This window comes from Scyliorhinus canicula, chromosome 13, assembly GCF_902713615.1.
Source record: "Scyliorhinus canicula chromosome 13, sScyCan1.1, whole genome shotgun sequence".
Taxonomy (NCBI): Eukaryota; Metazoa; Chordata; class Chondrichthyes; order Carcharhiniformes; family Scyliorhinidae; genus Scyliorhinus; species Scyliorhinus canicula.
This window is the reverse complement of record NC_052158.1, coordinates 45,132,229-45,159,383: the sequence shown is the minus strand read 5'-3', so window position 1 is coordinate 45,159,383 and position 27,155 is coordinate 45,132,229. Positions and strand designations below refer to the sequence as shown.

Below are 27,155 nucleotides of genomic sequence, written 5' to 3'. Positions count from 1 at the left end.
GTCTCCTTCTTCCTCTTAACATGACATTCAACCTCTCTTGTCAACCATGGTTCCCTCACTCGACCATCTCTTCCCTGCCTGACAGGGACATACGTATCAAGGACATGTAGTACCTGTTCCTTGAACAAGTTCCACATTTCACTTGTGTCCTTCCCTGACAGCCTATGTTCCCAACTTATGCACTTCAATTCTTGTCTGACAGCATTGTATTTACCCTTCCCCCAATTGTAAATCTTGCCCTGTTGCACGCACCTATTCCTCTCCATTACTAAAGTGAAAGTCACATGATTGAATGGCGGAGCAGATTCAATGGGCCGAGTGGCTAAATTCTGCAGTTCCTCAATGAACTGGACATGCCATTCATAGGGGAGGATAGGAGACGGGACCTGGAAGCACCGTTAGAACTGGGAGAAGTCACGGAGAGTATTAGCTCCATGCAGGCGGGGAAGGCATCAGGATCTGCGACCGCACTGGCTCTACAAATGTGGGACATGTTCATCACTCACTGGTGAGGGGTACCCAGCCGCCTAGACTAGCACAAGCTTCAATCTCGCTGATAGCTAAAAAATACAAAAGACCCAACAGAATGCAGTTCCTACAGACCCATCTCGCTACTAAACATGGACGTGAAAATACTGGCCAAGATCCTAGCCGAAAGGCTGGACGAATGCGTACCAGAGGTGGTAGCAGAAGACCAGACGGGCTTTGTCAAAGGCAGACAGCTTACATCGAACATCAGGCCCATGCTAAAGGTGATCGTGACACCATCCGGGGAGAGAACACCCGAGGTGTTACCAACTGGCACGATTGGTCAACAGCCTGTTGCAATTTTATATGACCTTCTTCACTATCCACTATGCCACCAATCTTGGTGTCATTTGCAAGCTTACAAACAATGCCTCCTACATTCTCATCTAAATCGTTTATATATTGTCATGAGAGTGTCCCTTTAAGAAAGGTTTTTGTCTTATCACTTGGCTTCAGTGATGTCATTTGTGTGGGTGGAGCTGGGATGTGGAGCTGGGCTGTGGCTCTGTGAGTTTTTACTTTCACTTTGAGTTTCGACTGGTTTGAACTGCACAGGTTGAAAGAAGTGTCTCTATCTTCATCTTGATATATATGTCCCTGTCAGGCAGAGAAGAGATGGTCTTCATTTTAAAAGCTGTTTCTGGACTGCTTGGTAACTTAAAATAGATAATTGTTTTCTGGAAGGAACTCAACTCTGCTGTTTGAAAAGGGCAAAGAGTATCAATAGCAAGTCTTATACCAGTGAGAATGACGTGTGGTGGGCCACACATTTGTAAAGGGTTTTCTGGTTTTACTTGGATTTTGTTATTGAATTGGAACAGTGAAGGGGGAATTCATTCAGTGTTGTACACAGATTACTGTCGCTGTGTGGGGTCTTTGTGTTTGTAATTCATAAAAGTTCTTGCTGTGTGTGTTTATACAAATGTTAACTAAATTCTTAGAATAAAGCTTGTTTCTTTCAATCAAAAGCGCCTAAGAAGTCCGTTGAATAACACCTGAAAGACAGGCTCTTGTGCTCATCCCAGCCAAATTCAACAAACAGTTATAGGCCGGGTGAACTCCATAATATATATTGGAGTTTTCCCTGGCCCACAACAATATATAACAAATAACAGTGGACCCAACACCGACCCCTGAAGCACACTGCAGGTCACAGGCCTCCAGTTTGAAAAACAACCCTCCACATCCACCCTTTGGCTTCAGTCGCCAAGCCAATTTTGTATCCAATTGGCTACCTCACCCTAGATTCCATGAGATTTAACCTTTTGCAACAACCTACCATGCGGTATCTTGTCAAAGGCCTTGCTAAAGTCCATGTAGACAACGTCGACCGCACTGTCCTCATCTACCTTCTTGGTCACCCCTTCAAAAAACTCAATCAAATTCCTGAGACATGACTTTCCCCTTACAAAGCCATGCTGACTTTCCCTAATTAGCTCTTGTCTGTCGAAATGCCTGTAGATCCTGTCCCTCAGAATACCTTTTTTTAAAATTTGGAGTACCCAATTCATTTTTTCCAATTAAGGGGCAATTTAGCGTGGCCAGTCCATCGACCCTGCACATCTTTGGGTTGTGGGGGCGAAACCCACGCAAACACAGGGAGAATGTGAAACTCCACAAGGACAGTGACCCAGAGCTGGGATCAAACTTGGGACCTCGGTGCCATGTGGCAGCAATACTAACCTCAGAATACCTTCTGACAACTTACCCACGACAGACTTTAGGCTCACCCGTCTGTAGTTCCCCGGCTTATCCCTGGATCCCTTCTTAAACAAGGACACAACATTTGCTCCCCTCTATTCTTCAGGCACCTCTCCTGTGGCTGTCGATGATTCAAATATCTCAGCTAGGGGGCCGGCAATTTCCTTCCTAGCCTCCCACAACATCCTGGGACACATTTCATCAGGTCCCAGGGATTTATCTATCTTGATAGCTTTAATACCTCCAGCACCTCCTTCTCTGTAATTTGTACATTCCTCAACATATCACTTTTTATTTCCCCGATTTCCCTAACATTCGGGCCTTTCCCTACAGTACCGACGAGACAGATTCATTTTGGACCTCTCCCATCTCTTGTGGATCCACACATGGATGACCTTTTTATCCTTGCCTACCCTATCCCTAGTCACTCTTCTGCCCTTTATGTGTCTGTAAAAGCTCTGTGGAGTTCCTTTGCCTTATCTGCCAAGACAATCTCATGTCCCCTTTTTGCCCTCCTGATTTCTCTCTTAACTCTACCCCGACCAGCCCTATATTCTTCAAGGGATCCACTTGATCCCAGCTGCCTATGCATGTCATATGCTTCCTTCTTCCTTTTGACCATGGTCTCAATGTCTTTTTTTAAAAATAATTTTTATTGGAATTTTTTACAGAAAATATAAAAATATAACAACAAGTATAGCAACAAGCAGTAATATGCAACTAACAGCCCCATAACACCCACAATTCCCCCCATACCGTAACATCACATGTATCACACTCCCCCCACCGCCCCCCCCCCCCCAACAAGAGAACTTAACCATAAATTAAAATTAAATAAATCAAATTTAAATAAAATAAACCAACATAATCAACGTCCCCCCCCCCCCCCCCCCCCCCATCCCCCTGGGTTGCTGCTGCTACTGTCTCAGTACCCTATCGTTGAGCCAGAAAGTCGAGGAAAGGTTGCCACCGTTTAAAGAACCCTTGCACCGATCCTCTCAGGGCGAATTTAACCTTCTCAAGCTTAATGAAGCCCGCCATGTCATTGATCCAGGTCTCCACGCTTGGGGGCCTCGCGTCCTTCCACTGTAGCAAAATCCTTCGCCGGGCTACTAGGGACGCAAAGGCCAGCACACCGGCCTCTTTCGCCTCCTGCACTCCCGGCTCTACCCCAACCCCAAAGATCGCGAGTCCCCATCCTGGCTTGACCCTGGATCCAACCACCCTTGACACCGTCCTCGCCACCCCCTTCCAGAACTCCTCCAATGCCGGGCATGGCCAGAACATATGGGCATGGTTCGCTGGACTCCCCGAGCACCTGACACACCTATCTTCACCCCCAAAGAACCTACTCATCCTCGTCCCAGTCATGTGGGCCCTATGCAGCACCTTGAATTGGATGAAGCTAAGCCGCGCACACGAGGAGGAAGAATTTACCCTCTCCAGGGCATCAGCCCATGTCCCGTCTTCGATCTGTTCCCCCAGTTCCCCCTCCCACTTCGTTTTCAGCTCCTCTACTGACGCCTCTTCCACCTCCTGCATAAGCTTGTAGATATCGGATATCTTCCCCTCCCCGACCCAGACCCCCGAGAGCACCCTGTCACTCACCCCCTCGCGGGGAGCGCAGGGAATCCCTCCACCTGCCGTCTAGCAAATGCCTTTACCTGCAGATATCTAAACATGTTTCCCGGCGGGAGCCCAAATTTCTCCTCCAACTCCCCCAGGCTCGCAAACCTTCCGTCGATAAACAGGTCCCTCAGCTGTCTAATGCCCGCTCTATACCATCCCCGAAATCCCCCATCCATGTTCCCCGGGACGAACCTATGGTTCCCCCTTAACGGAGCCTCCATCGAGCCCCCCACTTCTCCCCTATGTCGCCTCCACTGCCCCCAAATCTTGAGGATAGCCGCCACCACCAGACTCGTGGTATACCTCTTGGGAGGGAGCGGCCACGGCGCCGTTACCAGGGCCCCCAGGCTGGTATCCCCACAGGACGCTCTCTCCATCCGTTTCCATGCTGCCCCCTCCCCCTCCATCACCCACTTACGCACCATCGACACGTAGTACCCCGAGAGGTTGGGCAACGCCAGCTCCCCCCCATCTCTACTCCGCTCCAAGAAGGCCTTCTTCACCCTCGGGGTGCCATGCGCCCAAACAAATCCCATGATGCTGCTGGTCACCCTTTTAAAAAAGGCCCTAGGGATAAAGATGGGCAAGCACTGGAAGAGGAACAAGAACCTCGGGAGAACCGTCATTTTGACGGATTGCACTCTGCCCGCCAGCGATAGTGGCACCATGTCCAACCTTTTAAATTCCTCCTCCATCTGTTCCACTAGTCTGGTGAAGTTAAGCTTATGAAGAGCCCCCCAACTCCTGGCCACCTGCACCCCCAGGTACCTGAAACTCTTCACTGCCCTCCTGAAGGGGAGCCTCCCAATTCCCTCCTCCTGATCTCCCGGGTGCACTACAAATACCTCGCTCTTTCCTAAGTTCAGCTTATAGCCCGAGAAGCCCCCAAATTCCGCTAACAGCTCCATCACCCCCGGCATTCCCCCCTCTGGGTCCGCCACATATACCAGCAGGCATGGTCTCAATGTCACGAGTCATCCAGGATTCCCTACTTCTACCAGCCTTATACTTCACTCTAAGAGGAATGTGCGCACTCTGCACCCTTTTGAAAGGCTCCCACTTATCAGCTGTTCCCTTGCCTGTAAACAGGCTCCCCAATCAGCTTTCAAAAGTTCCCGCCTAATACCACTGAAATTGGCCTTGCCCCAATTTTAACTTTTGAGCCAGAACTATCATTCTCCATAGCTATCTTAAAACTAATGGAATTATGCTCAATGGTCCCAAAGTGATCCCTCACTAATACTTCCGTCATCTGCCCGTCCTTATTCCCCAAGATTAAAGGGGTATAAGTGCATTCCGAGCACTAAGTCCATTCCAGTAATTCAAGCCTGTGATTTCACAGCACTTACCTCTCAAGATGGAAGCCCGATAATGGGATTCCCTGGGAATCCCTCATATTCCACGCCATGCATAAATTTACATGAAATGAAATAAAAATCGCTTATTGTCACGAGTAGGCTTCAATGAGGTTACTGTGAAAAGCCCCTAGTCGCCACATTCTGGCGCCTGTTCGGGGAGGCTGTTACGGGAATCGAACCATGCTACTGGCCTGCCTTGGTCTGCTTTCAAAGCCAGCGATTTAGCCCAGTGAATTGCACCCAGCTTTGCGACTCCATGAGATCTTAAAACTGGTGTGATTCAGCTCTGGCGGGAGAACATAGTCACCCAAAAGGAGAATCCAGTCCACAGTGTTTTGGCTTCAACTCCTTACTGTGGTAATGAATTCCACAGGCTCACCACCCTCTGGGTGAAGAAACTTTCCCTCATCTCTGTCCTAAATGGTCTACTCCATCTCCTCAGACTGTGACCACTGGTTCTGAACAACACCACCATCAGCAACATCCCTCCTGCATTTACCGTCTAGTCCGGTCAGAATTTTATTGATCTGTGAGATTCCCGCTCATTCTTCTGAACTCCAGCGAATATAATCCTAACCGACTCAATCTCTCCGACACATCCATCCCAGGAATCTGTCTGGAGGGAATCAGAAGGGTGGGGAGGGGGGACAGGGGGATCAGGAAGGTGGGGTGGGAAATCAGGAGGGGGACAGGGAAGAAATGTGATGGAGAAAGGGGAGGAGGATCAGGAGGGGAGACGGTGGAATCAAGAGGAGGGAGGGATGGAATTAAGATGGGGGAACGGTGGAATCAGGAGGAGGAAATCATGAGGGGGTGATCAGGTTGTTGAAGGGGGAATGAGGAGGGGCAAGGGGGAATGGGGAGGGGGAAGGGGAATGAGGAGGGGGAAGGGGGAATGAGGAGGGGGAAGGGCGAATGAGGAGGGGAAGGGGGAATGAGGAGGGGGAAGGGGGAACGAGGAGGGGAAGGGGGAATGAGGAGGGGTAAGGTGGAATGAGGAGGGGGAGGGGGAATGAGGAGGGGGAAGGGGAATGAGGAGGGTGAAGGGGGAATGAGGAGGGGGAAGGAGGAATCAGGAGGGGGAAGGGGAATGAGGAGGGGGAAGGAGGAATCAGGAGGGGCAAGGGGGAATGAGGAGCAGGAGGGGGACGGGGGAATAACGAAGGGGAAGGGGAATAAGGGGGAATGGGAATGAGGAGGGGGAAGGGGACTCAGGAGTGGGAAGGGGGAATGAGGGGGAGGGGGAATCAGGAGGGGGAAGAGGGAATCAGGAGGGGGAAGAGGGAATCAGGAGGGGGAAGGGGAATCAGGAGGAGGAAATCATGAGGGGGTGGTCAGGTTGTTGAAGGGGGAATGAGGACGGGCAAGGGGAAATCAGGAGGGGGAGGGGGGAAGGGCGAATGAGGAGGGGGAAGGGGAATGAGGAGGGGGAAGGGGAATGAGGAGGGGTAAGGTGGAATGAGGAGGGGGAGGGGGAATGAGGAGGGGGAGGGGGAAGGGGAATGAGGAGGGTGAAGGGGGAATGAGGAGGGGGAAGGGTGAATCAGGAGGGGTAAGGGGAATGAGGAGTGGGAAGGAGGAAAGGAGGGGGAAGGGGGAATGAGGAAGGGGAAGGGGGAATAAGGAGGAATGGGAATGAGGGGGATGGGGGAATGAGGAGGGGGAAGGGGACTCAGGAGTGGGAAGGGGGAATGAGGGGGAGGGGGAATCAGGAGGGGGAAGAGGGAATCAGGAGGGGGAAGGGGAATCAGGAGGGGGAAGGGGAATCAGGAGGGTGAAGAGGAATCAGGAGGGGGAAGAGGAATCAGGAGTGGGAAGAGGGAATCAGGAGGGGAATGGGGGAAGGGGAATGAGGAGGGGGGAATGAGGAAGGGGAATGGGGAGGGGGAAGGGGTATGATGAGGGGGAATGAGGAGGGGGAAGGAGGAATCAGGAGGGGCAAGGGGGAATCAGGAGGGGCAAGGAGGAATCAGGAGGGGCAAGGGGGAATGAGGAGGGGAAGGCGGAATGAGGAGGGGGAAGGGGGAATGAGGAGGGGGAAGGGGACTCGGGAGGGGGAAGAGGGAATCAGGAGGGGGAAGAGGGAATCAGGAGGGGGAAGAGGGAATCAGGAGGGGGAAGAGGGAATCAGGAGGCGGAAGGGGGAATCGGGAGGGGGAATGGGGAAGGGGAATGGGGAGTGGGGAAGAGGGAATTAGGAGGGGGAAGGGGAAATCAGAAGGGGGAAGGGGAATGGGGAGGAGGGAAGGGAGATCAAACCATTCAGCATGATGTGTAGCTCCTTCTTGTAGTGTCCTGATCTCTTCTCTGACTGTGGTCAGAATGGCAGCTTAATTGTTTTTACTTAAACCAATACCTCACCTCAAAACACAAGTGGCTGTGCTCAGGTTTCTCTAGAAGCTGCTATTTCACTCGGGCTGCTGCCACCGACAGTCACAATCCTTTCTCTTTATAAGACAATCAGTTATTGCCCTGACTGACAGTGTCACCTGATGGTCAGAGGACATTTTGTGGATACAGTGATTCTCTCTAACCCAATATTTGAACAGCTTCTTTGTCCAATGTCCGTATTGAATAAGATCCATATTTGAAATGATGAGTGTACCATCCCTTACATAACAGCATCCTCCGTACCTGGCATCACACCAGCACTGAGACTCACACCCCCAGAGTGATGTCTCACTGATGGAGCGTAACCAGGGGCTGAAACCTGTTTCCAGCTGACATCACAAAGGAGCCAGCAGCCAATCACACAGCGGCCAGCAATGATGTCACAAAGCAGCCGCAATGCCAGTGTGAATGGACAGGGAGTTTGTTTCCGGTTCCAGCTCCAGGCACTGGACTATTCAACCTGGACTGTCCTCACAGCAATAACTCTGCAATTGAACCAGATATTTACTGATGAGACCATCAATTCACACGACACGTGGTTAGAAGTGAACAGTGGTTTTAATCGTCTTACGACAGAGCCTGCCTGTGACACGATGAATTCCAGATGAACAGCAGGCAGGCTCTCAGCATCAACCTTTATACTTCCGGTTAGGGGGCAGGAGCCGTCGGTGGAGCCAAGGGTGGAGCCCAGTACAAACTCCTGTACACTCTCAGTGCATCTCCCCCTAGTGGCAGAGCAGTGCAACTGCTCGTGTGCAGAGCTTACAGAGACATAGTAATACAGTGTGAATTACGCTACTGTGATTCACCACATTCACCCCCTGTAAAAAAAATCAACTCCGGCGGGGGTGGTGGCTTACAGATTGAGTGTGTCCGGTGTCCGAGTTGTCCGCTGTGATCAGCAGAGCGCCGGGGTTGCAGCCCCTTCTGGTGGCTGGATGAGCACCGTCGGTTGAGGTACGATGGCGGACTCCGGGGGCGACTCCACCCGAGCTTCGTACCCATCTGGTTCGACTGGGGGCGCTGGGAGCTAGCTGGCGCAGGTGCGCGAAAAAATGTAGCGAACTGGTAGGTGCGGGGGCGTGGGGGGCGAGTTGGTGGGATGAAGTGTGAGGGGTACCTCGGCGGTGGTAGTGGGGGGATTGGATCCTGCAGGTGTTAGGTTCCGGACGGATACAGTGTCCTGACGGCCGTCAGGGAACTCTACGAAGGCGTACTGGGGGTTCGAATGCAGTAGGAGCACTTTCTCTACGAGTGGGTCAGTTTTGTGCGCCCTGACGTGCTTCCGGAGGAGTACTGGGCCCGGTGTCTTCAACCAGGCCGGGAGCAAAACCCCCATGGTCGTGCCCCTGGAAAAAATAAAGAGCCGCTCGTGAGGGGTCTGGTTGGTAGCGGTACATAAGAGGGACCTAATAGCGTGGAGCGCGTCGGGGAGGACTTCTTGCCAATGGGAGATCGGGAGATTCCTGGACCGGAGGGTCAGTAGGACGGTCTTCCAGACCGTCGCATTCTCCCTCTCCACCTGCCCGTTCCCCCTGGGGTGAAAGCTGGTAGTCCTGCTCGAGGCGATGCCCTTGCCGAGCAGGTACTGATGCAGCTCGTCGCTCATTAAGGATGAACCCCGGTCGCTGTGTACATAGCTGGGGAAACCAAACAGGGTGACGATACTATGCAGGGCCCTAATGACTGTGTGGGAGGTCATATCGGGGCACGGGATAGCAAAGGGAAAACGGGAGAACTCGTCTTTGACGTTCAGGAAGTACACAATCCTGTTCGTCGAGGTGAGTGGCCCTTTGAAATCGATAGCGAGGCGTTCAAAGGGCCTAGAAGCCTTGACCAGGTGGGCCCTGTCTGGTCTGTAGAAGTGCGGTTTGCACTCCGCGCAGATTGGGCAATCCCTGGTGATGGCTTTTACCTCCTCGGTGGAGAAAGGCAGATTTCGGGCTTTAATGTAGTGGGCGAGCCGGGTGACCCCCGGGTGGCAGAAGTCATTGTGGATGGTTCTTAAGCGGTCGCTCTGTGCTCTGGCACACGTCCCGTGGGACAGGGGATCTGGGGGCTCGTTGAGCTTCCCCGATCGATACATAATATCGTAATTGTAGGTGGAGAGTTCGATCCCGCACCTCAGAATTTTGTCATTTTTAATTTTGCCCCTTTGCGAGTTGTCAAACATGAAGGCAACCGATCTTTGGTCGGTGATAAGGGTGAACCTTCTACCTGTGAGGTAGTGCCTCCAGTGACGAATAGCCTCCACAATGGCTTGTGCTTCCTTTTCGACTGAGGAGTGTCGGAGTTCCGAAGCGGAGAGGGTTCGGGACCAAAATGCGACTGGTCTCCCTGCCTGATTTAGTGTGGCTGCAAGAGCTACCTCTGAGGCATCGCTCTCAACCTGGAAAGGGACGGATTCATCCACCGCCCGCATGGCCGCTTTGGCAATGTCTTCCTTGATGCAGTCGAAGGCCTGGCATGCCTCGGCTGACAGGGGAAAAAGTGTGGCCTTAAAGAGTGGGCGGGCTTTGTCCGCATATTGAGGGACCCACTGGGCATAATACGAAAAAAATCCCAAGCATCGTTTGAGGGCCCTGGGACAATGAGGGAGAGGATGGCTAGTCTGGTTGTGTGGAAAACGCATTTCTCCTTTTTGTATGTGAGGTTAAGCTTCTGGGCCATCTGGAGAAATCGGTTGAGGTTGGCATTGTGGTCCTGCTGGTCATAGCCGCAGATGGTGACATTATCCAAGTACGGAAACGTGGCCCGCAGCCCTTACTGGTCCACCATTCGGTCCATTGCTCGTTGGAACACCGAAACCCCATTTGTGACGCCAAAGGGGACCAGGAGGAAGTGGAAGAGACGGCCATCGGCCTCAAATGCCTTGAAGTGGCGGTCCTCCGGGCGGATTGGGAGTTGGTGGTATGCAGACTTCAGATCCACCGTGGAAAGAATCCGATACTGGCCGATCTGATTCACCATGTCTGCAATCCTGGGGAGGGGGTACGCGTCGAGGAGCGTAAACCGATTAATAGTCTGACTATAGTCTATGACCATGCGGAATTTTCCCCCGGTCTTGACGACCACCACCTGAGCTCTCCAGGGACTGTTACTGGCCTCTATGATCCCCTCACGTAAAAGCCTCCGAACCTCGGATCGAATAAACACCCTGTCCTGTAGGCTGTACCGCCTGCTGCGAGTGGCTATGGGTTTACAGTCCAGAGTGAGGTTGGCAAAAAGAGGAGGGGGGGAGATTCGCAGCTTGGCTAGGCTGAAGATAGTGAGTGAGGATAGGGGTCCGCCGAAGCTGAGGGTGAGACTCTTGAGATTGCATTGAAAGTCGAGTCCAAATAAGAGTGGGGCGCAGAGTTCGGGCAGGATGTATAGTTGGAATTTAGAATAGCTAGTGCCTTGGATTGTTAGCGTTGCGACGGTGCGTAGCAGATAGTTTGCCGTGCAGGGAAAACGGGGAGCGAACAGCGTCTTACCAGATCTGGATGTACGAAGATTTCAGTGCTCCCGGAGTCGAAAAGGCACGGTGTACTGTACCCGTTGATTTGGACCGTCGTCATAGAGTTGTTGAGATGCTTTGGGCGTGATTGGTCCAGTGTGACTGCGTTGAGTTGCGGGTAGTCGGCGGCTCGGTCGGCTGCACTGGGATGGCCCCGCGATGAGTGCCCGCTGAGGTCGCAGTCTTCAATTGGGTTTTCTGAGTGTGGAGCCCAAGATGGCCGCCCCCGTGGATCGAACGTGGCGGGCGGCGAGTAAGATGGCGTCCAAGATGGCGGCCCCCATGAGTCACCCGTGGTGGACCGCGTGGTGGGGGTCCGCCAAGATGGCGGCCCCCATAGATCGCACGTGGCAGGTGGGGGCAGAGTCGGGGCATAGGCCGCTGCATTCCGGGGCCTGCGGGCCTGCGAGTGCGGAGAGCGATTACTTTGTGCCGCTGGAGTTTTAGGGGCTGGGGCCTTTCTTGCCAGGCACACTCAGGCGTAGTGGCCTTTTCGCCCGCAGCTGCTGCAGGTCGTGTTGCGGGCCGGGCAGTGCTGCCACGGGTGCTGGGGCTGGCCACAAAAGTGGCAGGCTGGGGCAGCATGGTGGCTGGGTGGCCGCGCGGCGCAGGCCTGGGGGAGTCGCTGGTCGGGGGCCCATGACAGGGTCGCGCAGTCGGCAGGAAACGAGATGAGGCTACAAAATGAGACCTCCATAGTTGTAGCGAGTTCAACAGTATCTTCTAAATTTAGGGCCTCCTTCTTCAGCAGTCGCTGCCGCACATAATTCGATCTAAGGCCTGCAACAAAGACATCACGCACAGCAAGTTCCCTATGCTCTGTAGCAGTTACAGCCTGATAATTACAGTCCCGGGATATGGCTTTTAAGTCTCTGAGGAATTCTTCTAGCGATTCTGTAGGGCTCTGGCGGCGAGTAGTAAAAATGTGGCGCGCGTAGACCTCATTCATAGGCCTCACGTACATTCTATCGAATAGGGCCTGGGCCTCTGTATATGAGCCGGTACAGTTTAGCTGAGTAGATATACGATGGCTCATCCTCGCGTGCAGTAGACTGAGTTTCTGTTCCTCAGTCGTTTCTGTGGTGCTTGCTTCAGCCAGGTAGGCCTTAAAACATCGGAGCCAATGCGAAAAGATTTCTTTTGCCTCTGCATCCTGCGGGTCGAGTTCCAGTCGGTTAGGCTTGAGGGCTGATTCCATGGTCCTTCCTTACTGTTTCTTCAGACGATTAAATTGATGAGACCATCAATTCACGCGACACGTGGTTAGAAGTGAACAGTGGTTTTAATCGTCTTACAACAGAGCCTGCCTGTGACACGATGAACTCCAGATGAACTACAGGCAGGCTCTCAGCATCAACCTTTATACTTCCGGTTAGGGGGGAGGAGCCATGGGTGGAGCCATGGGTGGAGCCCAGTACAAACTCCCGTACACTCCCAGTGCATCTCCCCCTAGTGGCAGAGCAGTGTAACTGCTCGTGTGCTGAGCTTACAGAGACATAGTAATACAGTGTGAATTACACTACTGTGATTCACCACATTTACATAATAGAACTAAACCATGCGGTCTGTTTCACCTGTCAGAAAGCAATATGTCCACATCTTCACAGAAAAAGATGCAGTCACATGGGAACAGTGTGAGGCATTGATTATAATTAAGTTGAATATAATATTAAGTTAACCGATTAATATAATTTGATTACTTGATTATTACACATAACTGGGTCACAAACTAAGCATCAAAATAATTTTTATATTAAGTACAGGACAGAAGCTCAAAACAGACAATTCTAGTTGTTTTTCTGGAACATTCTTTCCTCTCATGTTCGCTCCATGCTTTAAATCTTCATCCCTCACACTTTCACCTCTGCTGAAAGAGAAACATATTGTAGCATCTCCAAAATATTTCCTTTCGGTGAACTTTTCGCCATCACCTGAAGGTCCTGACTTTGGCTGAGTTGAGTCTCACTGATTACTGCTCTTTCCCTCCCTAGAATTTGCAGACTGGGGTCAGTTCTACACTGAGGTTTTGCTCCAATATGAGACTCTTATGTCCAATCTACCGTGTGACAATACAAACAGGAGGAGTCCCTCCAGACTATTCAGTTAGATCATGGCTGCTCTCTATTTAAGCTCGTTGGAGCTACCAGTTACTGACACTTAAATAGCACATTCATGTAGGAAAATATTCGAAGGTCGTCAACAAGAGCATTAAACAGGCAGAAATTGGCACCAAGCACGATTCCCATTTTCAACATGGAATTACATCAACATCTGAAAGATAAAAAGTGCAGTTTATGGTGAAGGAGCAGCAGCTAATTAGCCAGAAATAATTGTTGATGTTTTTAACCAGAATATGTGGCGCGTGTGAATGCAGTCCAACTCAATCAGGTTTGCATTGTGTTGCAAGCACAGAATCGTCATCCAAATAAAATTCCTCTCGATGCTCATCAGAAAAAGTAATGGTGGTGGCTGCTGCCAAGTCTAGAGTTACCTCATTATCAATTGAGATGCTTACGAGCATCTTAGCGGAGGAATTCAAAACAATGGCAGACTGTCTTTGAGGACCTCCATAAATAAATTGAGGAGACCCTGGTTTGCTCCCATTAGATCGATGCTGGCAAAACCAGACAAAATGGTAACGATGCATACCAGAGTTGTGCAGGGCATGGAGGTGGCTCTTTTGATGCAGAGTGAACAGATTGTCTCTTTCGAGGCTGAGATGGTAATGCTGGCTGATAATAACAAATTTCTGCATGACAGAGTAGATGACTTAGAAAATCGTTCCAAGAGGCAAAATCTTATCGTCTTGGGGCTGCTGGAGGGAATAGAGGTCCTACACTTTTTTTTAAATTTAGAGTGCCCAATTCATTTTTTTCCAATTAAGGGGCAATTTAGTGTGGCCAAACTACTCTGCACATCTTTGGGTTGTGGGGGCGAAACCCACGCAAACGCGAGGAGAATGTGCAAACTCCACACGGACAGTGACCCAGAGCCGGGATCGAACCAGGGACCTCGGCGCCGTGAGGCAGCAGTGCTATCCACTGAGCCACCGTGCTGCCCACTGAGGTCCTACACTTGACTGAAATATATGTCGAAGATGTTTGGGAAGATGGTGGGCGAGGGTGTTGTCCCTTCCTGATCAGGCTATTCATTACTTGCTGTCAGAAGCCTTGCTAGGAGAGTCACTTTGGGCACCATAACTACAAATGGGAGGACCATGCCATTAGCCTCTATCAGGATATGGAAGCATGGCTATAAAAAGAAAAGGGTGGCATTTAACAAGGTCAAGGATTGGGGTTGCGTTTGTTTGTGTGTTGTTAAAATGTTCCAGGAGATGGAAGGGGATAGAGAGGGGTGGGAAAGAGCATAGGTTGTCCCTGTATGCAGCTGATCTGCTTCTTTATATCACGGGCCCAGTCTCCATGATGGATGGGATAATGAAGCTACTGAGGAGTTTCGGCTCCTTTTCAGGGTACAGGGTAAATCTGGACAAGACAAATATTTTCCGGTGAGCACCCCAGGAAGGGGAACTGATCTAGGGTTGCTACCTTTTCGCCTTGCCAGATCTAGCTTCTGTTATTTGGGAATCTGGGTGGCCCACAGCTGGGCCTCTCTTCACAAACTTAATTTTGCTCAGCTGGTGAATGAGGTCAAAGCAGTTTTACAAAGGTGGGATAACATCCCCCTGTCCTTGGCGGGCAGGATTCAGACAGTTAAAATTAACGTCCTTCCGAGGTTTTTGTTTCTTTTCCAATGTCATAGAAACATTCTTTGTTAAAATCAATGAATTGATTACCTCTTTCATTTGGGCAGGAAGGACCCCAAAGATTCGCAGAATGTTTCTGCAGAGAGAAAGACAACCAGTGGGCTTAGCCTTACCTAATTTGCTGTTCTATTATTGGGAAGCCAATATTGAAAAAGTGCTGGGCTGGTTTAGGGCAGTCATCTTCAAACACAGGGTCGCGACCCGTGGGTGGATCGTGAGGGGGTGTCGAGAGGGTTGTGGGGCATGTGCCGTGACATCCCCGATCACGGGGCCATTCTTCGTGGCATTCCCGATCGTGGGGCCTTGCATCACGGCATTCCTGACCGCGGGAAGTCGTGCCCAACAGCGTGACTTGTTGTCAGAATGCCGGCCTTTCCAGGCATGCGTGCCCCCTCAGCAGTACACAGGCACAGAGTCCAGCGAGGCAGACTGCCTCCTCTTGATGTAGAGCGCTGACCCAGGAGATTTTCTTTTTAAATAGCTGGTCTTCCTGCCTGGAGTTGCGGCAGAGAGCAGCTCATGCACCCCAAATGCATGATGTAGTCCTATATGTAAATATCTGGTTCAGTTACAGAGTTATTGCTGTGAGGACAGTCCAGGTTGAATAGTCCAGTGCCTGGAGCTGGAACCGGAAACAAACTCCCTGTCCATTCACACTGGCCATTGCAGCTGCTTTGTGACATCATTGCTGGCCGCTGTGTGATTGGCTGCTGGCTCCTTTGTGATGTCAGCTGGAAACAGGTTTCAGCCCCTGGTTACGCTCCATCAGTGAGTCATCACTCTGGGGGTGTGAGTCTCAGTGCTAGTGTGATGCCAGTTACGGAGAATACTGTTATGTAAGGGATGGTACACTCATCATTTCAAATATGGATCTTATTCAATACGGACATTGGACAAAGAAGCTGTTCAAATATTGGGTTAGAGAGAATCACTGTATCCACAAAATGTCCTCTGACCATCAGGTGACACTGCCATGTGGATTCAGGACCCAGTCAGGGCAATAACTGACTGTCTTATAAAGAGAAAGGATTGTGACTGTCGGTGGCAGCAGCCCGAGTGAAATAGCAGCTTCTAGAGAAACTGGCGCTGAAGGGGCCGGCGCGAGTTGGCGCATGCGCAGAACTGCCAGCGTGTTTCCTGCGGATGCGCAGGGGGGTTTCTTCTCTGCGCCGGCAATCGTGGAGCCTTACAGAGGCCGGTGCGGAGGGAAAGAGTGCCCCCACGGCACAGGCCCACCCGCAGATCGGTGGGCCCCGATCGCAGGCCAGGCCACCGTGGTGCCCCCCCCCCCCCCCCCAGGGCCAGATTTCCCCCCCCCGAGGACCCCGCCAGATGGCCGACAAGCCATGTCCCGCCGGGATGGACCGTGTCCATTTCACGCCGGCGGGGCTGGCCAGGATCGCGCGGCCGTTCTGCCCATCGGGGCCCGGAATATTGTCGGGGGGGGGGAGCGGGGGGCCACTGCCAATGGCCCCCGACCGGCACAACGTGATCCCCGCCCAAAATCCGGCGCCAGAGAATTCAGCAGCCAGCGTCGGGCCGGGATTCACGCCCCCCCCCCCCCCCCCCGCCCCCCCGTCGATGGTCGGAGAATCCCACCCAGAGTTTTTTAAAGTTCATTTTGTCCAAGCAAGTACAGATGACTGAGTTAAATTCAATATAAATTACAGCTCTTCATGTTTTCTTCAAGTTAAAATACACAATAGAAAGAATTGTCATGTAACCGTTTAGTAAAGCCTACTAAGCAGACCATACAACTGAAAATCAATAATGTGGCAAATGTTTTTATGGATTATTATTATTCTGATGCGCGTGCTTCACATACGACACGTAAATCCAGTTTTCTTTCCTTGGAGTTTCACGGCGGATTGTGTAGTCAGAAGAACCTGGTAGTGGCCCTCCCACTTGGCCCCGAGAGGGTCCCTTTGCAGCTTTTTCAAGTACACCGCTTCGCCAGGGACAATATCGTAGCCACCCTCCTGTGGATCGCCCCAGGCTGCGGAAACTTGTTGAGAAACAGAACTAACAGCATGTTAGATTTTGACAATAACTAAGTAATGCATTACTCATTAAATGACAGTCTGCCTTTTGTAAGTCAGTAGTTCCTGGCAGGGACATGGGTCTGCCAGTGATGATCTCAAATGGGCACTGTTGTTCTGTTTGGGGTTGCTCTGATACTGCACAGTACGAGGGGAAAAGCTTGAATCCAGTTCATGCCTTCTTGGCTATATTTGGACAGTCTTTTAAGGTTCGGTTCATGCGTTCCACTAGTCCTGATGCTTCTGGATGATAGGGACAATGTAAATTCCAATCAATGTTCAGTAATCTGCACACCTCCTGGCATACAGCACCCGTAAAGTCGGTTCCGTTGTCTGAATCAATGCTAGCTGATGCTTCCCATCTGGGAAGATAGTCTTTGCATAGTACTTTGGCTACTGCCACTAATACAGCCATTCTGGCTGGGGCAGCTTCTACCCATCTTGAAAATGTATCTACTATCACCAGGACCTCAGTGTATCTTTGGCACGGAGAAAGATGTAATCGACCTGTATGTTGTAGCCACCTGGGTTGGCCACTCCCCGACTTAAAATGGAGATTCGCAAAGAACGCAGGGAAAATTGGACAGTATGAGAAAACAAGCAGTTTGCAGAGTTCTTCTGTATATTCGAGTTGCAGAAAGCAGACAGCATTGAAACCAGCAAACTGAATATTAATGAGCGATTCCCAGGCACAACAGCAACAGTTTGGATAATCGAGGTAAAACCAGACTTCTCGGCGCCAGCAGGAGTCCAAGACAAAAGAGGCTAACGAGCATCCAAGGACCGCCCAGCGATCAGGAAACAGCCCCAGTATTGGGGAATTCAAACCGATCGATTGGTACGTGATCCAATCGATTGGAGTCGGGTACGGAGATCCGCCCAAAAGGGCGCGAAGCCCTTGGGGCCTATAAAAGACAGGTTCCAAGTTCAATTCGCTCTCTTGGCAGTTTCTCTCGATAGACTTCTCGGCAGGGTCACGCAGCAGACCGAAACAACACTTGACCCTGAACTGCCTTGCAGCTGCACCAACAAGTAAGTGTCCAGTCAACGCACGCTATGAGATAGGCGCTCCTGACCCTTAGTCCGTACCAGCTGGAAGCCTGCAGTTTCAGGATTAAACAAGAGGCCACTGTTCCCTGACCCAGTGGGTTCCTTTTCCAGAAGATAAATATTGGCCTTTAGTGGAAGAAGTAGTCTAGTTTTGTAGTATTTATGCATGAGTAGCGATTGACTGTGTATATAATAAATGCGTTTTGATTTGAACCTTACTAACTGGTGTATTGAGTTATTGATCAGCACTTGAACTTGAACCTCGTGGTGGTATCATAAAGATACCTGGCGACTCCAGAGCAAGGGAATAAAACAGAGCCAATTGAGCGTAAAGCACACTCACCAGAACGAGCAACAATGTGCTGAAATGGTCCTGGAGGGGCAGGAGCTCTTAGCTGAGGCATCTTTGTGACAGGTCCTAAGTTGTTCTTTTGACATGTAACACAGCGATTGTGCATGTTTTTGAATCCTTTGCCACACCAACTCCTGTGGAATCGATCCATCATCTTTTGAGGGGGCAGATGTCCCCATGAATGGATCTGTTGTACCAGGAATGGCATCAGTGACTGTGGTGCCACTGGTTTATCAGTCTTAACTTCTCTCCAAATATCATCATTATACTCCTCAATACCTGAATCTAGCTATGGCCATCTTTCTTGTGTCAATGTCAGTGATGTTCAGTTATGTTGCATTTCACATAGATGGTAGAAGGCACTCCCAAATGGTAGATGTGCCTTGGAGCTGCTGAAGGATGTTCCTTGGAAGTAGCTTTCTTTGCTGCTCGGTCTGCAAAGGCATTTCCTTTAGTTTCCAGTGTCTTCTTGAGTATGAGCCTTACATTTGAGAATAGAGACTTCTTTTGGTAAAGCCATGGCTTCTAGGAGGTCCTGTACTTCTTTCCCATTCCGTATAGGTGTGATAAGGTATCCTCTTTTCTTCCATAAATGACCAAAATCACGGGCTACTCCAAAACCATATCTGGAGTCCGTATATATGTTGGCTGTTTGATCTTTTGCCACATGACATGCTTCTGTTAAAGCCCTTAATTCGGCCTGTTGAGCTGATGTTCCTTGGGACAAACTTCCTTCCGCCACTATTTCATACAGGCTGGTGACTGCCCATCCAGCTTTGCTGACACCTTTATCAATAAAGGGGGAACCATCTGTAAATAGAATCAAATCTGGGTTCTGCAGTGGTTCTTCTTCTATCAGGCGTGCCTCTTCCATTTATTTTCTTACTTCCACACAGTCATGTTCTTCTATTTCTCCCCCCGTTGCTCTTCGGGAAGCGGGTGCAAAGTTGAAGGATTTACTGGACTGGCTCGGTGGAAGTAAAGATTAGGCGCTTCCAACACTGCTGTCCATCTGGTCCATCTGGTTGACGTGACTTGTGATGCTCTGTTCATGGAAAGTAGAGAATGGACTGCGTGGGGGCATTTAATAGTCAACTGCTGTTCCAAGATAAGGCCTGCTGTATGCATCAAAACTCGACTTGTGGCTTCCACCTGGCTCTGAGGCAGCTGCCATATGCCAGTGCAACATTGTTGAATTTGGCAGAGTAGTATCCTACAGGTCTTAACTGGTCACCATGTTCTTGGGCTAGTACTGCTGTCATGTAGCCGTCCTTCTCATGAGCAAACATAGTGAAAGGTCTTCCATTGTGTGGAATGCCAAGTGCAGGTGCTGTGCAGAATGCATGTTTCAGGTTCAAGAATGACTCTTTCTGTTCCAATGTGAGGTTAACTGAGTCTTTTGATTTCCGGTTGCCTTTTAGGAGATCATTTAATGGTTGAGCCAGCTGAGTAAAGGAATCAATCCAATTTCTGTTAAAATTGCAAAGTCCCAAAAATGATCTCGCCTCTAATAATGTTCTGGAGCTCAGTATTTTCCATGTGAACTTCAGTAGAAATGGTCTGAAGTTCAATATTTTGAGTTTGAATTTCAGCATTAATGGTTTGGGGTTTGATATTTTTAGTCTGAACTTCTGCATTAATGCTCTGAAGATCAGAGACTGTACTTTGAAGTTGGCAATAGTGGCCTGAAGCTCGGTAGTTTTCCGTTTAAGGTCTGCAATTTGTTTTTGGAGTTCACAGTTTTGATAGTGTAAAAAGGATCTACATTGGTCAGACCTCTTGAGCTTGTAATTTGAGTCTTGTAAAAGCGCAGAGGTTATTTGGAGTTCCTCCCTGGCAGATTTAATAGCGTCCTCATAGTCTTTTTGTTGAGCTGCTGACCTTTGCTGACGGAACCACAAGTGACCATTTAATGCGGTCAATTTTTCTTAAACGGGTGATCTTTCCCCAAACTATTTTAACATCTTCGAAGAACCATTGGCCTTGAGTAATGTTGTATTTTTTTTTTTCAGCGTTTACAATTTCCTTTAATATTAACAGAGCAAATAGCCACAAACGAACGTATCTCCCATTCCCTCAGTATTCACATACAGCACTCCCTCAGAGTGTGGGAGCAACAAAAACCATCTCACTGTCCCCATCAAACACTCCCAGGACAGGTACAGCACGGGGTTAGATACAGAGTAAAGCTCCCTCGACACTGTCCCCATCAAATACTCCCAGGACAGGTACAGCACGGGGTTAGATACAGAGTAAAGCTCCCTCTGCACTGTCCCCATCAAACACTCCCAGGACAGGTACAGCACGGGGTTAGATACAGAGTAAAGCTCTCTCTACACTGTCCCCATCAAACACTCCCAGGACAGGTACAGCACGGGGTTAGATACAGAGTAAAGCTCCCTCTACACTGTTCCCATCAAACACTCCCAGGACAGGTACAGCACAGGGTTAGATACAGAGTAAAGCTCCCTCTACACTGTTCCCATCAAACACTCCCAGGACAGGTGCAGCACGGGGTTAGATACAGAGTAAAGCTCCCTCTACACTGTCCCCATCAAACACTCCCAGGACAGATACAGCACGGGGTTAGATAGAGTAAAGCTCTCTCTACACTGCCCCATCAAACACTCCCAGGACAGGTACAGCACGGGGTTAGATACAGAGAACTCAATCTCCGCAATTGCTTTTTGCAAATTAAAATGATGACAGATAGAATTCGTAAGATCACCGATTATATATTCACTAGAGACATCTGGTGGAGTCTGGCTCCCTCTTCTGGTTGTGGATAGATCTGCTACACTTTTCGAAATAATAGGAATTTTCAAAGGAGAGTCGTCCCCCATAACTTCAATTTTACAGGAGATAGAAGTTTCAAGCCAATATGTGGTTTTTATAGTCAAACCATATCCATCGCGTTATGCTTAATAGCGATTGCTATTTTAAGCTTATTTCAGGACCAATCTGTGGATTGTGGGGCCAGAGAACAGGGGCGGAAGTGCCAGTAGTCGATTGACACTGTACTCATAACCCAGAAGAGTTAGTAAGCAACATTAAACTGGAATACGCCAACCTGGTAATAGTCGGGTCCATTAACAGTTAAGAAGGAAACCCAAGAGCTCTAAGTAAGGTCGGATAAGTGACAAAGGAACTTAGAAGATCGGGGACGCCCTTTCTCACTAGGCAAAGTCGCCTTCCCACCCTTATCTGATTTAAACCTGAAATATTGGTTTATTAAAACAGCTCAGAGTACTTCAGTACCTTGGAGGTAATCCAGAAAGGAGAGCCGAGCTTTAATCTCAGTGCTGCAGCAGAGAAGGACGAATTAGGAGCAGATTAAAATAGAAAATTTAAAATCTCGAAGTAATGACTACCACGGTAACTCTGCTCTCCTGGAATAAGGGGGAAGAGAGATGGAGAAATCCAAGGATTGTGGAAAACTTTAAAACAAGAAAGATTAAGTTGGGTCAGGGAAACTGCACCTGATGGGGCAGACCGTTTCTTTGTCAGGGTAGCCAGAAAAACCCAAACTACAGACACAATAGGTTCAGTGAAGGCATTATGTAAATGGACAGATAAAGTCTAAGCAAACACAATGATAGTCACTGGAAAGAGGCATGTCGAGGCGGCAGCAGCAGCAGGAACAGTCTATTCCGGAGTAATAAAAATTATAGATAGACCGAGATACTGAGCAAGAAATAGTCCAAGTAGTAAAACATCCTCATAAAACAAGCAACAAAGCAATTACAGAATATAAAAGACAGTTACAGAAAAACAAGATACTAGGAAAAGAAGATGATGGTGAGAGTCGACAGATGATACAGATGGAACGTGACAAACTGCTTGGGCAGGACAGGAAAGATCAGATGAGGAGCAAGAGGGGGCCTTCGAAATAGTACGTGCAAAAACAATGGGAGGAAAGACAGTAATATTAATACAAGGAGGTCTGGAAGTTCTGGAGAGGGTACTTCTAGAACCTCCAAGAAATATACGTTGAATGGAAAATGGTAGGGACCTGATCCAAATTGTTAATTATAATTTTGTAGATAGAGAAAATACTCGGAAGATAGATATGTGGAAGAAAATCGGCACAGGAAAGGATGGGAATATGCCTAAAAATAAGGAAGCTTCGGATCCAGAATACAAGTAGAATTGATTGGTTATAACGAGGGCTACAGTTAACAATGGGGGATATGATTTGTAGTATAGGTACTCTGGTATTTCTGTTGACTACAGGAAACTCAGCACCAATTTGGGGAATACAAGAAGCAGATACCAATAGGACAACATTAGAACAGAGAAAAACAGTGAAGATCCATGTGTATAACACCTCCACTGAACAGTCATGGACTTTTTTTTTTATAAATTTAGACTACCCAATTATTTTTTCCAATTAAGGGGCAATTTAGCGTGGCCAATCCACCTACTCTGCACATTTTTGGGTTGTGGGGGCAAAACCCACGCAGACACGGGGAGAATGTGCAAACTCCACACGGACAGTGACCCAGAGCCAGGATCGAACCCGGGACCTCAGCGCCGTGATGCGGTTGTGCTAACCACTAGGCCACCGTGCTGCCCTCAGTCATGGACGTTTAATGGAATACAGGTCATTGGGCTGAACGAAACCCGAATAGCGGGTAATAGAAGCAGCAGCAATAATATGTTTTCTCGTATGTGGGGGCACTAACGAATAGTTTAGGCTTCAAAGTGGAGTTGGAAGATAGAAGGGTGATCTTTGATGTGTACCAAGCTCATAATAATGGGACTCAATGGGACCCTATGAAGGACAGTTGGAGAGTAACAAGAATCAAAACAAGAGTTTGAAAGAGGGGGAGACAGTATCGTTGGCACCGAAAAATGAGACATCTGGTCACACATCCCTGACTAGACATGCGCCCTTGACATCAATGGATGGATGATCTGCGGTCTCCATGAGGCACATACTAGGCAGTTGATTTATTAGGGGTCTCGGTGGATAGCGGCGACTGACCCTTAATGACAATGGCTTTAAATTTCAACAATAGCAGCTTAATGACGGATGAAGTGGATAACTATTGCTGAATGAGGAATGTGGGGTACGTGTTTTATTGATTGTAATATGATGGGGGATTTTTCGGGACAAAATGTGGGTATCGGAAAACGATATGGTCTCTATTAAGTTTTCTGTATTAAAGGAATCAAATCTTTTTCTATCTTCCATGGGATTGCTTTTGAAAATCTGGACTGTAGGATCCCCATGATACTTACAATTTTTCAATTGTTATCTACGTTTGTTGGTATTTTTCTGTGAGGGTGCAAGGAAATATGCGCCACTCCCATCCTTAATATTCATTTCAGGATGTTGTGCTGTTATACTTGTACGGCTTCATACAAAGGTCTCACATCAAAACGTGAAAAGCATCGTTAAAATGATTTTGTTCAAAATGATCATGACCTCACTCACTTTCTCCTTGTTGAGGGAGGAAATTTTACATTTAAGTTTGGAGGAATGCAAGAGATGGAAACTGATTCTTATGGGATGATATTTAGCAACAGGTGATAGTGGAGGTCTACATGGAGCCGGACCAGTGTTGGGTTCGAAGTAATATTGCTGACTGCGACAATGCGACAAAAGGTGTTGTCACGAAGGGATGCAATGTACCATGGGACACTTATGCCCCAATTGCTATAAAGGGAAATACAACATTCATATTAAGACTTGGCTATCTCTGCATGCCTCTTCTTTCCCAGAGGGAATTAGAAAAACGTGGTTCAGGATCATGTTGAGTATGAATGAACAGGGGCCTCACGGTAGCATGGTGGTTAGCATCAATGCTTCACAGCTCCAGGGTCCCAGGTTCGATTCCCGGCTGGGTCACTGTCTGTGTGGAGTCTGCACGTCCTCCCCGTGTGTGCGTGGGTTTCCTCCGGGTGCTCCGGTTTCCTCCCACAGTCCAAAGATGTGCGGGTTAGGTAGATTGGCCATGCTAAATTGCCCGTAGTGTAAGGTTAATGGGGGGATTGTTGGGATACGGGTATACGGGTTACGTGGGTTTAAGTAGGGTGATCATTGCTCGGCACAACATCGAGGGCCGAAGGGCCTGTTCTGTGCTGTTATGTTCTATGAAAGGTGCCCTTTTGATGGTGCAGGAACGCTTGAGCCATATTGTTTCTATGAGCACAGTGGAAGGTTTGAAGTCCACTCAATTCACTTACACCTGAGCTTCGTAGAGCGATTAGGTTGGGTCCTGTTGCTCGTTCTGGGTGAGTGTGCTTAACACTCGATTTGGCTCTGTTTCGTTACTTAGCTCTGGAGTCGCCAGGTATCATTAAGATACCGCCACAAGTTTCAAGGTCAAGTTCAAAGCAATAAAACCATACACCAATTAGTAAGTTCAAACAAATGAGTGTATTATAATACAATTATAATCTACTCATGCACATGCTAAGATTTTAGAATTAGAATTAGAACAGTACAGCACAGAACAGGCCCTTCGGCCCTTGATGTTGTGCCGAGCAATGATCACCCTACTCAAGCCCACGTATCCACCCTATACCAGTAACCCAACAACCCCCATTAACCTTATTTTTTAGGACACTAAGGGCAATTTAGCCTGGCCAATCCACCTAACCCGCACATCTTTGGACTGTGGGAGGAAACCGGAGCACCCGGAGGAAACCCACGCACACACGGGGAGGACGTGCAGACTCCGCACAGACAGTGACCCAGCCGGGAATCGAACCTGGGACCCTGGAGCTGTGAAGCATTGATGCTAACCACCATGCCACCGTGCTGCCCAAAGATGACTCCGGGCAGCACGGTGGCGCAGTGGGTTAGCCCTGCTGTCTCATGACACTGAGGTCCCAGGTTCAATCCCAGCTCTGGGACACTGTCAGTGTGGAGTTTGCACATTCTCCCCGTGTTTGCGTGGGTTTCGCCCCCACAACCCAAAGATGTGTAGGCTAGGTTGATTGGCCACACTAAATTGCCCCTTAATTGGAAAAATGAATTGGGTACTCTAAATTTATAAAAATAAAAAAAACAACTATTCCTACCACTAGATAAACCAATACTTATCTTAAAAGGAACTGCCGGATCAGGGGACAAGGCCTCTTGCTCTGCACTGAGTCCGCAGACTTCAGGTTGGTACAGGTTAAAAAGGGGCCAGGAGTGTCTATCTCTGGTAGCGATCGTTGTGAGACACTTACTTGCTGGTGGCTGCTGTCCCAAACCTCTCCTCTCTCTCGGTCAAGGTCTTCTTCGGTAAAAGCTGGTCGAGAGGGCTGGTCAAGAGAGGAGGGCTGGTCAAGAAGAACAAACTAAGTCTTTTATAGGTCCTAGGGCTTTGCGCCCTTTTGGGCGGACCCTCTATCTTCTGGGGATCGATTGGGTCTCTTCCCAATCGATTTGTTTGAATCCCCCCAATACTGAGGCTGTCCCTCGGCTACTGGGCGGGCCTTCAGGTGCTTTGTCTTCAAATCCCGCTGGTGCCGGGGTGTCTGGTATCCTATACAATGTTGCAATCACTTCCCTATTTGTGTCCATTGTCCCTGGGATCGTTCCATTACCATGTTAACTGTCCTGGAGATTGTCTCATTAGTATGCGGAATGTTTGTTTCGGTGCTGTCTGCTCTCTTAGCAGACAGAATACACATTGGCTTATTGCAGCCTGCTTGTGCTGCAAACTTTGTCCATTTTAACCTGCAAGCTTTGCGTTCCTCCATTTTGTATTGCGGAAATGGCCAACTTCGGTGGCTACACTCCCAAATGGGATTTGACCCCGACAGGATCATACAGATCTCCGTTTTGGTTGCTACTGGATTGACCATAGCTGTTGTGTTACAGGTTTAGGACATTGGGAGCCTGGTTGCTGGCGCCTACCTGAAGGAGGGCTTTGCTTTGAAGCCAGTGGAAAAATCTGTAGTGGTCCTCACAGAGCCTTGTGGCAGAAAGCAATCAGCAGTTAGCTTGGAAGCTGTGCACAGGCAGTTGGGTTTTTGCCAGAAACCTAAACACGACTTGAGGCACTCACAGTTATGAGGTATCAAAGAAAAGTTGTAGGATTGCTCAGTCAACAAGCTAATGGAGGGAGATTAGCTGAAACACTAAGAGAATTTTTTTTTTAGTAAACGTTTTATTGAGGTATTTTCTTTGGCAGTTTAACAGAAACAAAATCAACAATATAAATAACAAGAAAAAAATATATACATAGTGCAAATTCCGCAACTCTCTCCGACAGGTCCTGCCATTGCTTACCCCCCTACGCTACAGTAACCTAACCCCCCTCCCCTTCTGCTGACGTTTAATTCTCTGCGAGGAAGTCGACGAATGGCTGCCACCTCTGGGCGAACCCTACTAGAGACCCTCTCATGGCGAACTTAATTTTTTCCAGACAAAGGAAGACTGCCATGTCTGAAAGCCAGGTCTTCGATTTCAGGGTCCCTCCATGCCAGCAATATACGCCTCCGGCCTACCAGGGAAGCAAAAGGCCAGAACATCTGCCTCTTTATCCTCCTGGATTCCCGGGTCCTGCGATACCCCAAAAATCGCCACCTCCGGACTCATTGCCACCCTCGTATTTAATACCGTGGACATGGTGTCGGCAAACCCCTGCCAAAATCCCCTCAGTTTCAGATATGCCCGAAATATATGGACATAGTTCGCTGCCGCCCCCCCCCCCCCCCCCCCTCCCCCGCACACTTCACACACCTGTCCTCCACCCCAAAGAATCTGCTCATCCGGGCCACTGGAATGCGAGTTCGGTGAACAACCGTAAACTGCATCAGGCTGAGTCTGGCACATGTTGCGGTGGCACTGACCCTTCCTAGCGCGTCCGCCACAAACCATCCTCCATCTCACCTCCCA

The 27,155-nt window shown here is 49.2% G+C and overlaps 2 protein-coding genes across 2 annotated transcripts in view; both read right to left on the bottom strand.

Moving 5' to 3' along the window:
* The window catches only part of LOC119976643 (zinc finger protein 721-like), a 999,221-nt gene that overhangs the window by 193,297 nt on the left and 778,769 nt on the right, over positions 1–27,155 (bottom strand). The window lies entirely within an intron of this gene.
* Positions 1–27,155, bottom strand: part of LOC119975585 (zinc finger protein 91-like) — a 69,971-nt gene that overhangs the window by 35,757 nt on the left and 7,059 nt on the right. Inside the window, exons 3-7 of the mRNA XM_038815372.1 lie at positions 26,172–26,229; positions 19,548–20,199; positions 18,800–19,099; positions 16,698–16,877; positions 796–914 (exon numbers count right to left, since the gene is read on the bottom strand). Of these exons, the coding sequence (XP_038671300.1) occupies positions 796–914; positions 16,698–16,877; positions 18,800–19,099; positions 19,548–20,199; positions 26,172–26,229 (1,309 nt within the window). The remainder of the gene's footprint in view (positions 1–795; positions 915–16,697; positions 16,878–18,799; positions 19,100–19,547; positions 20,200–26,171; positions 26,230–27,155) is intronic.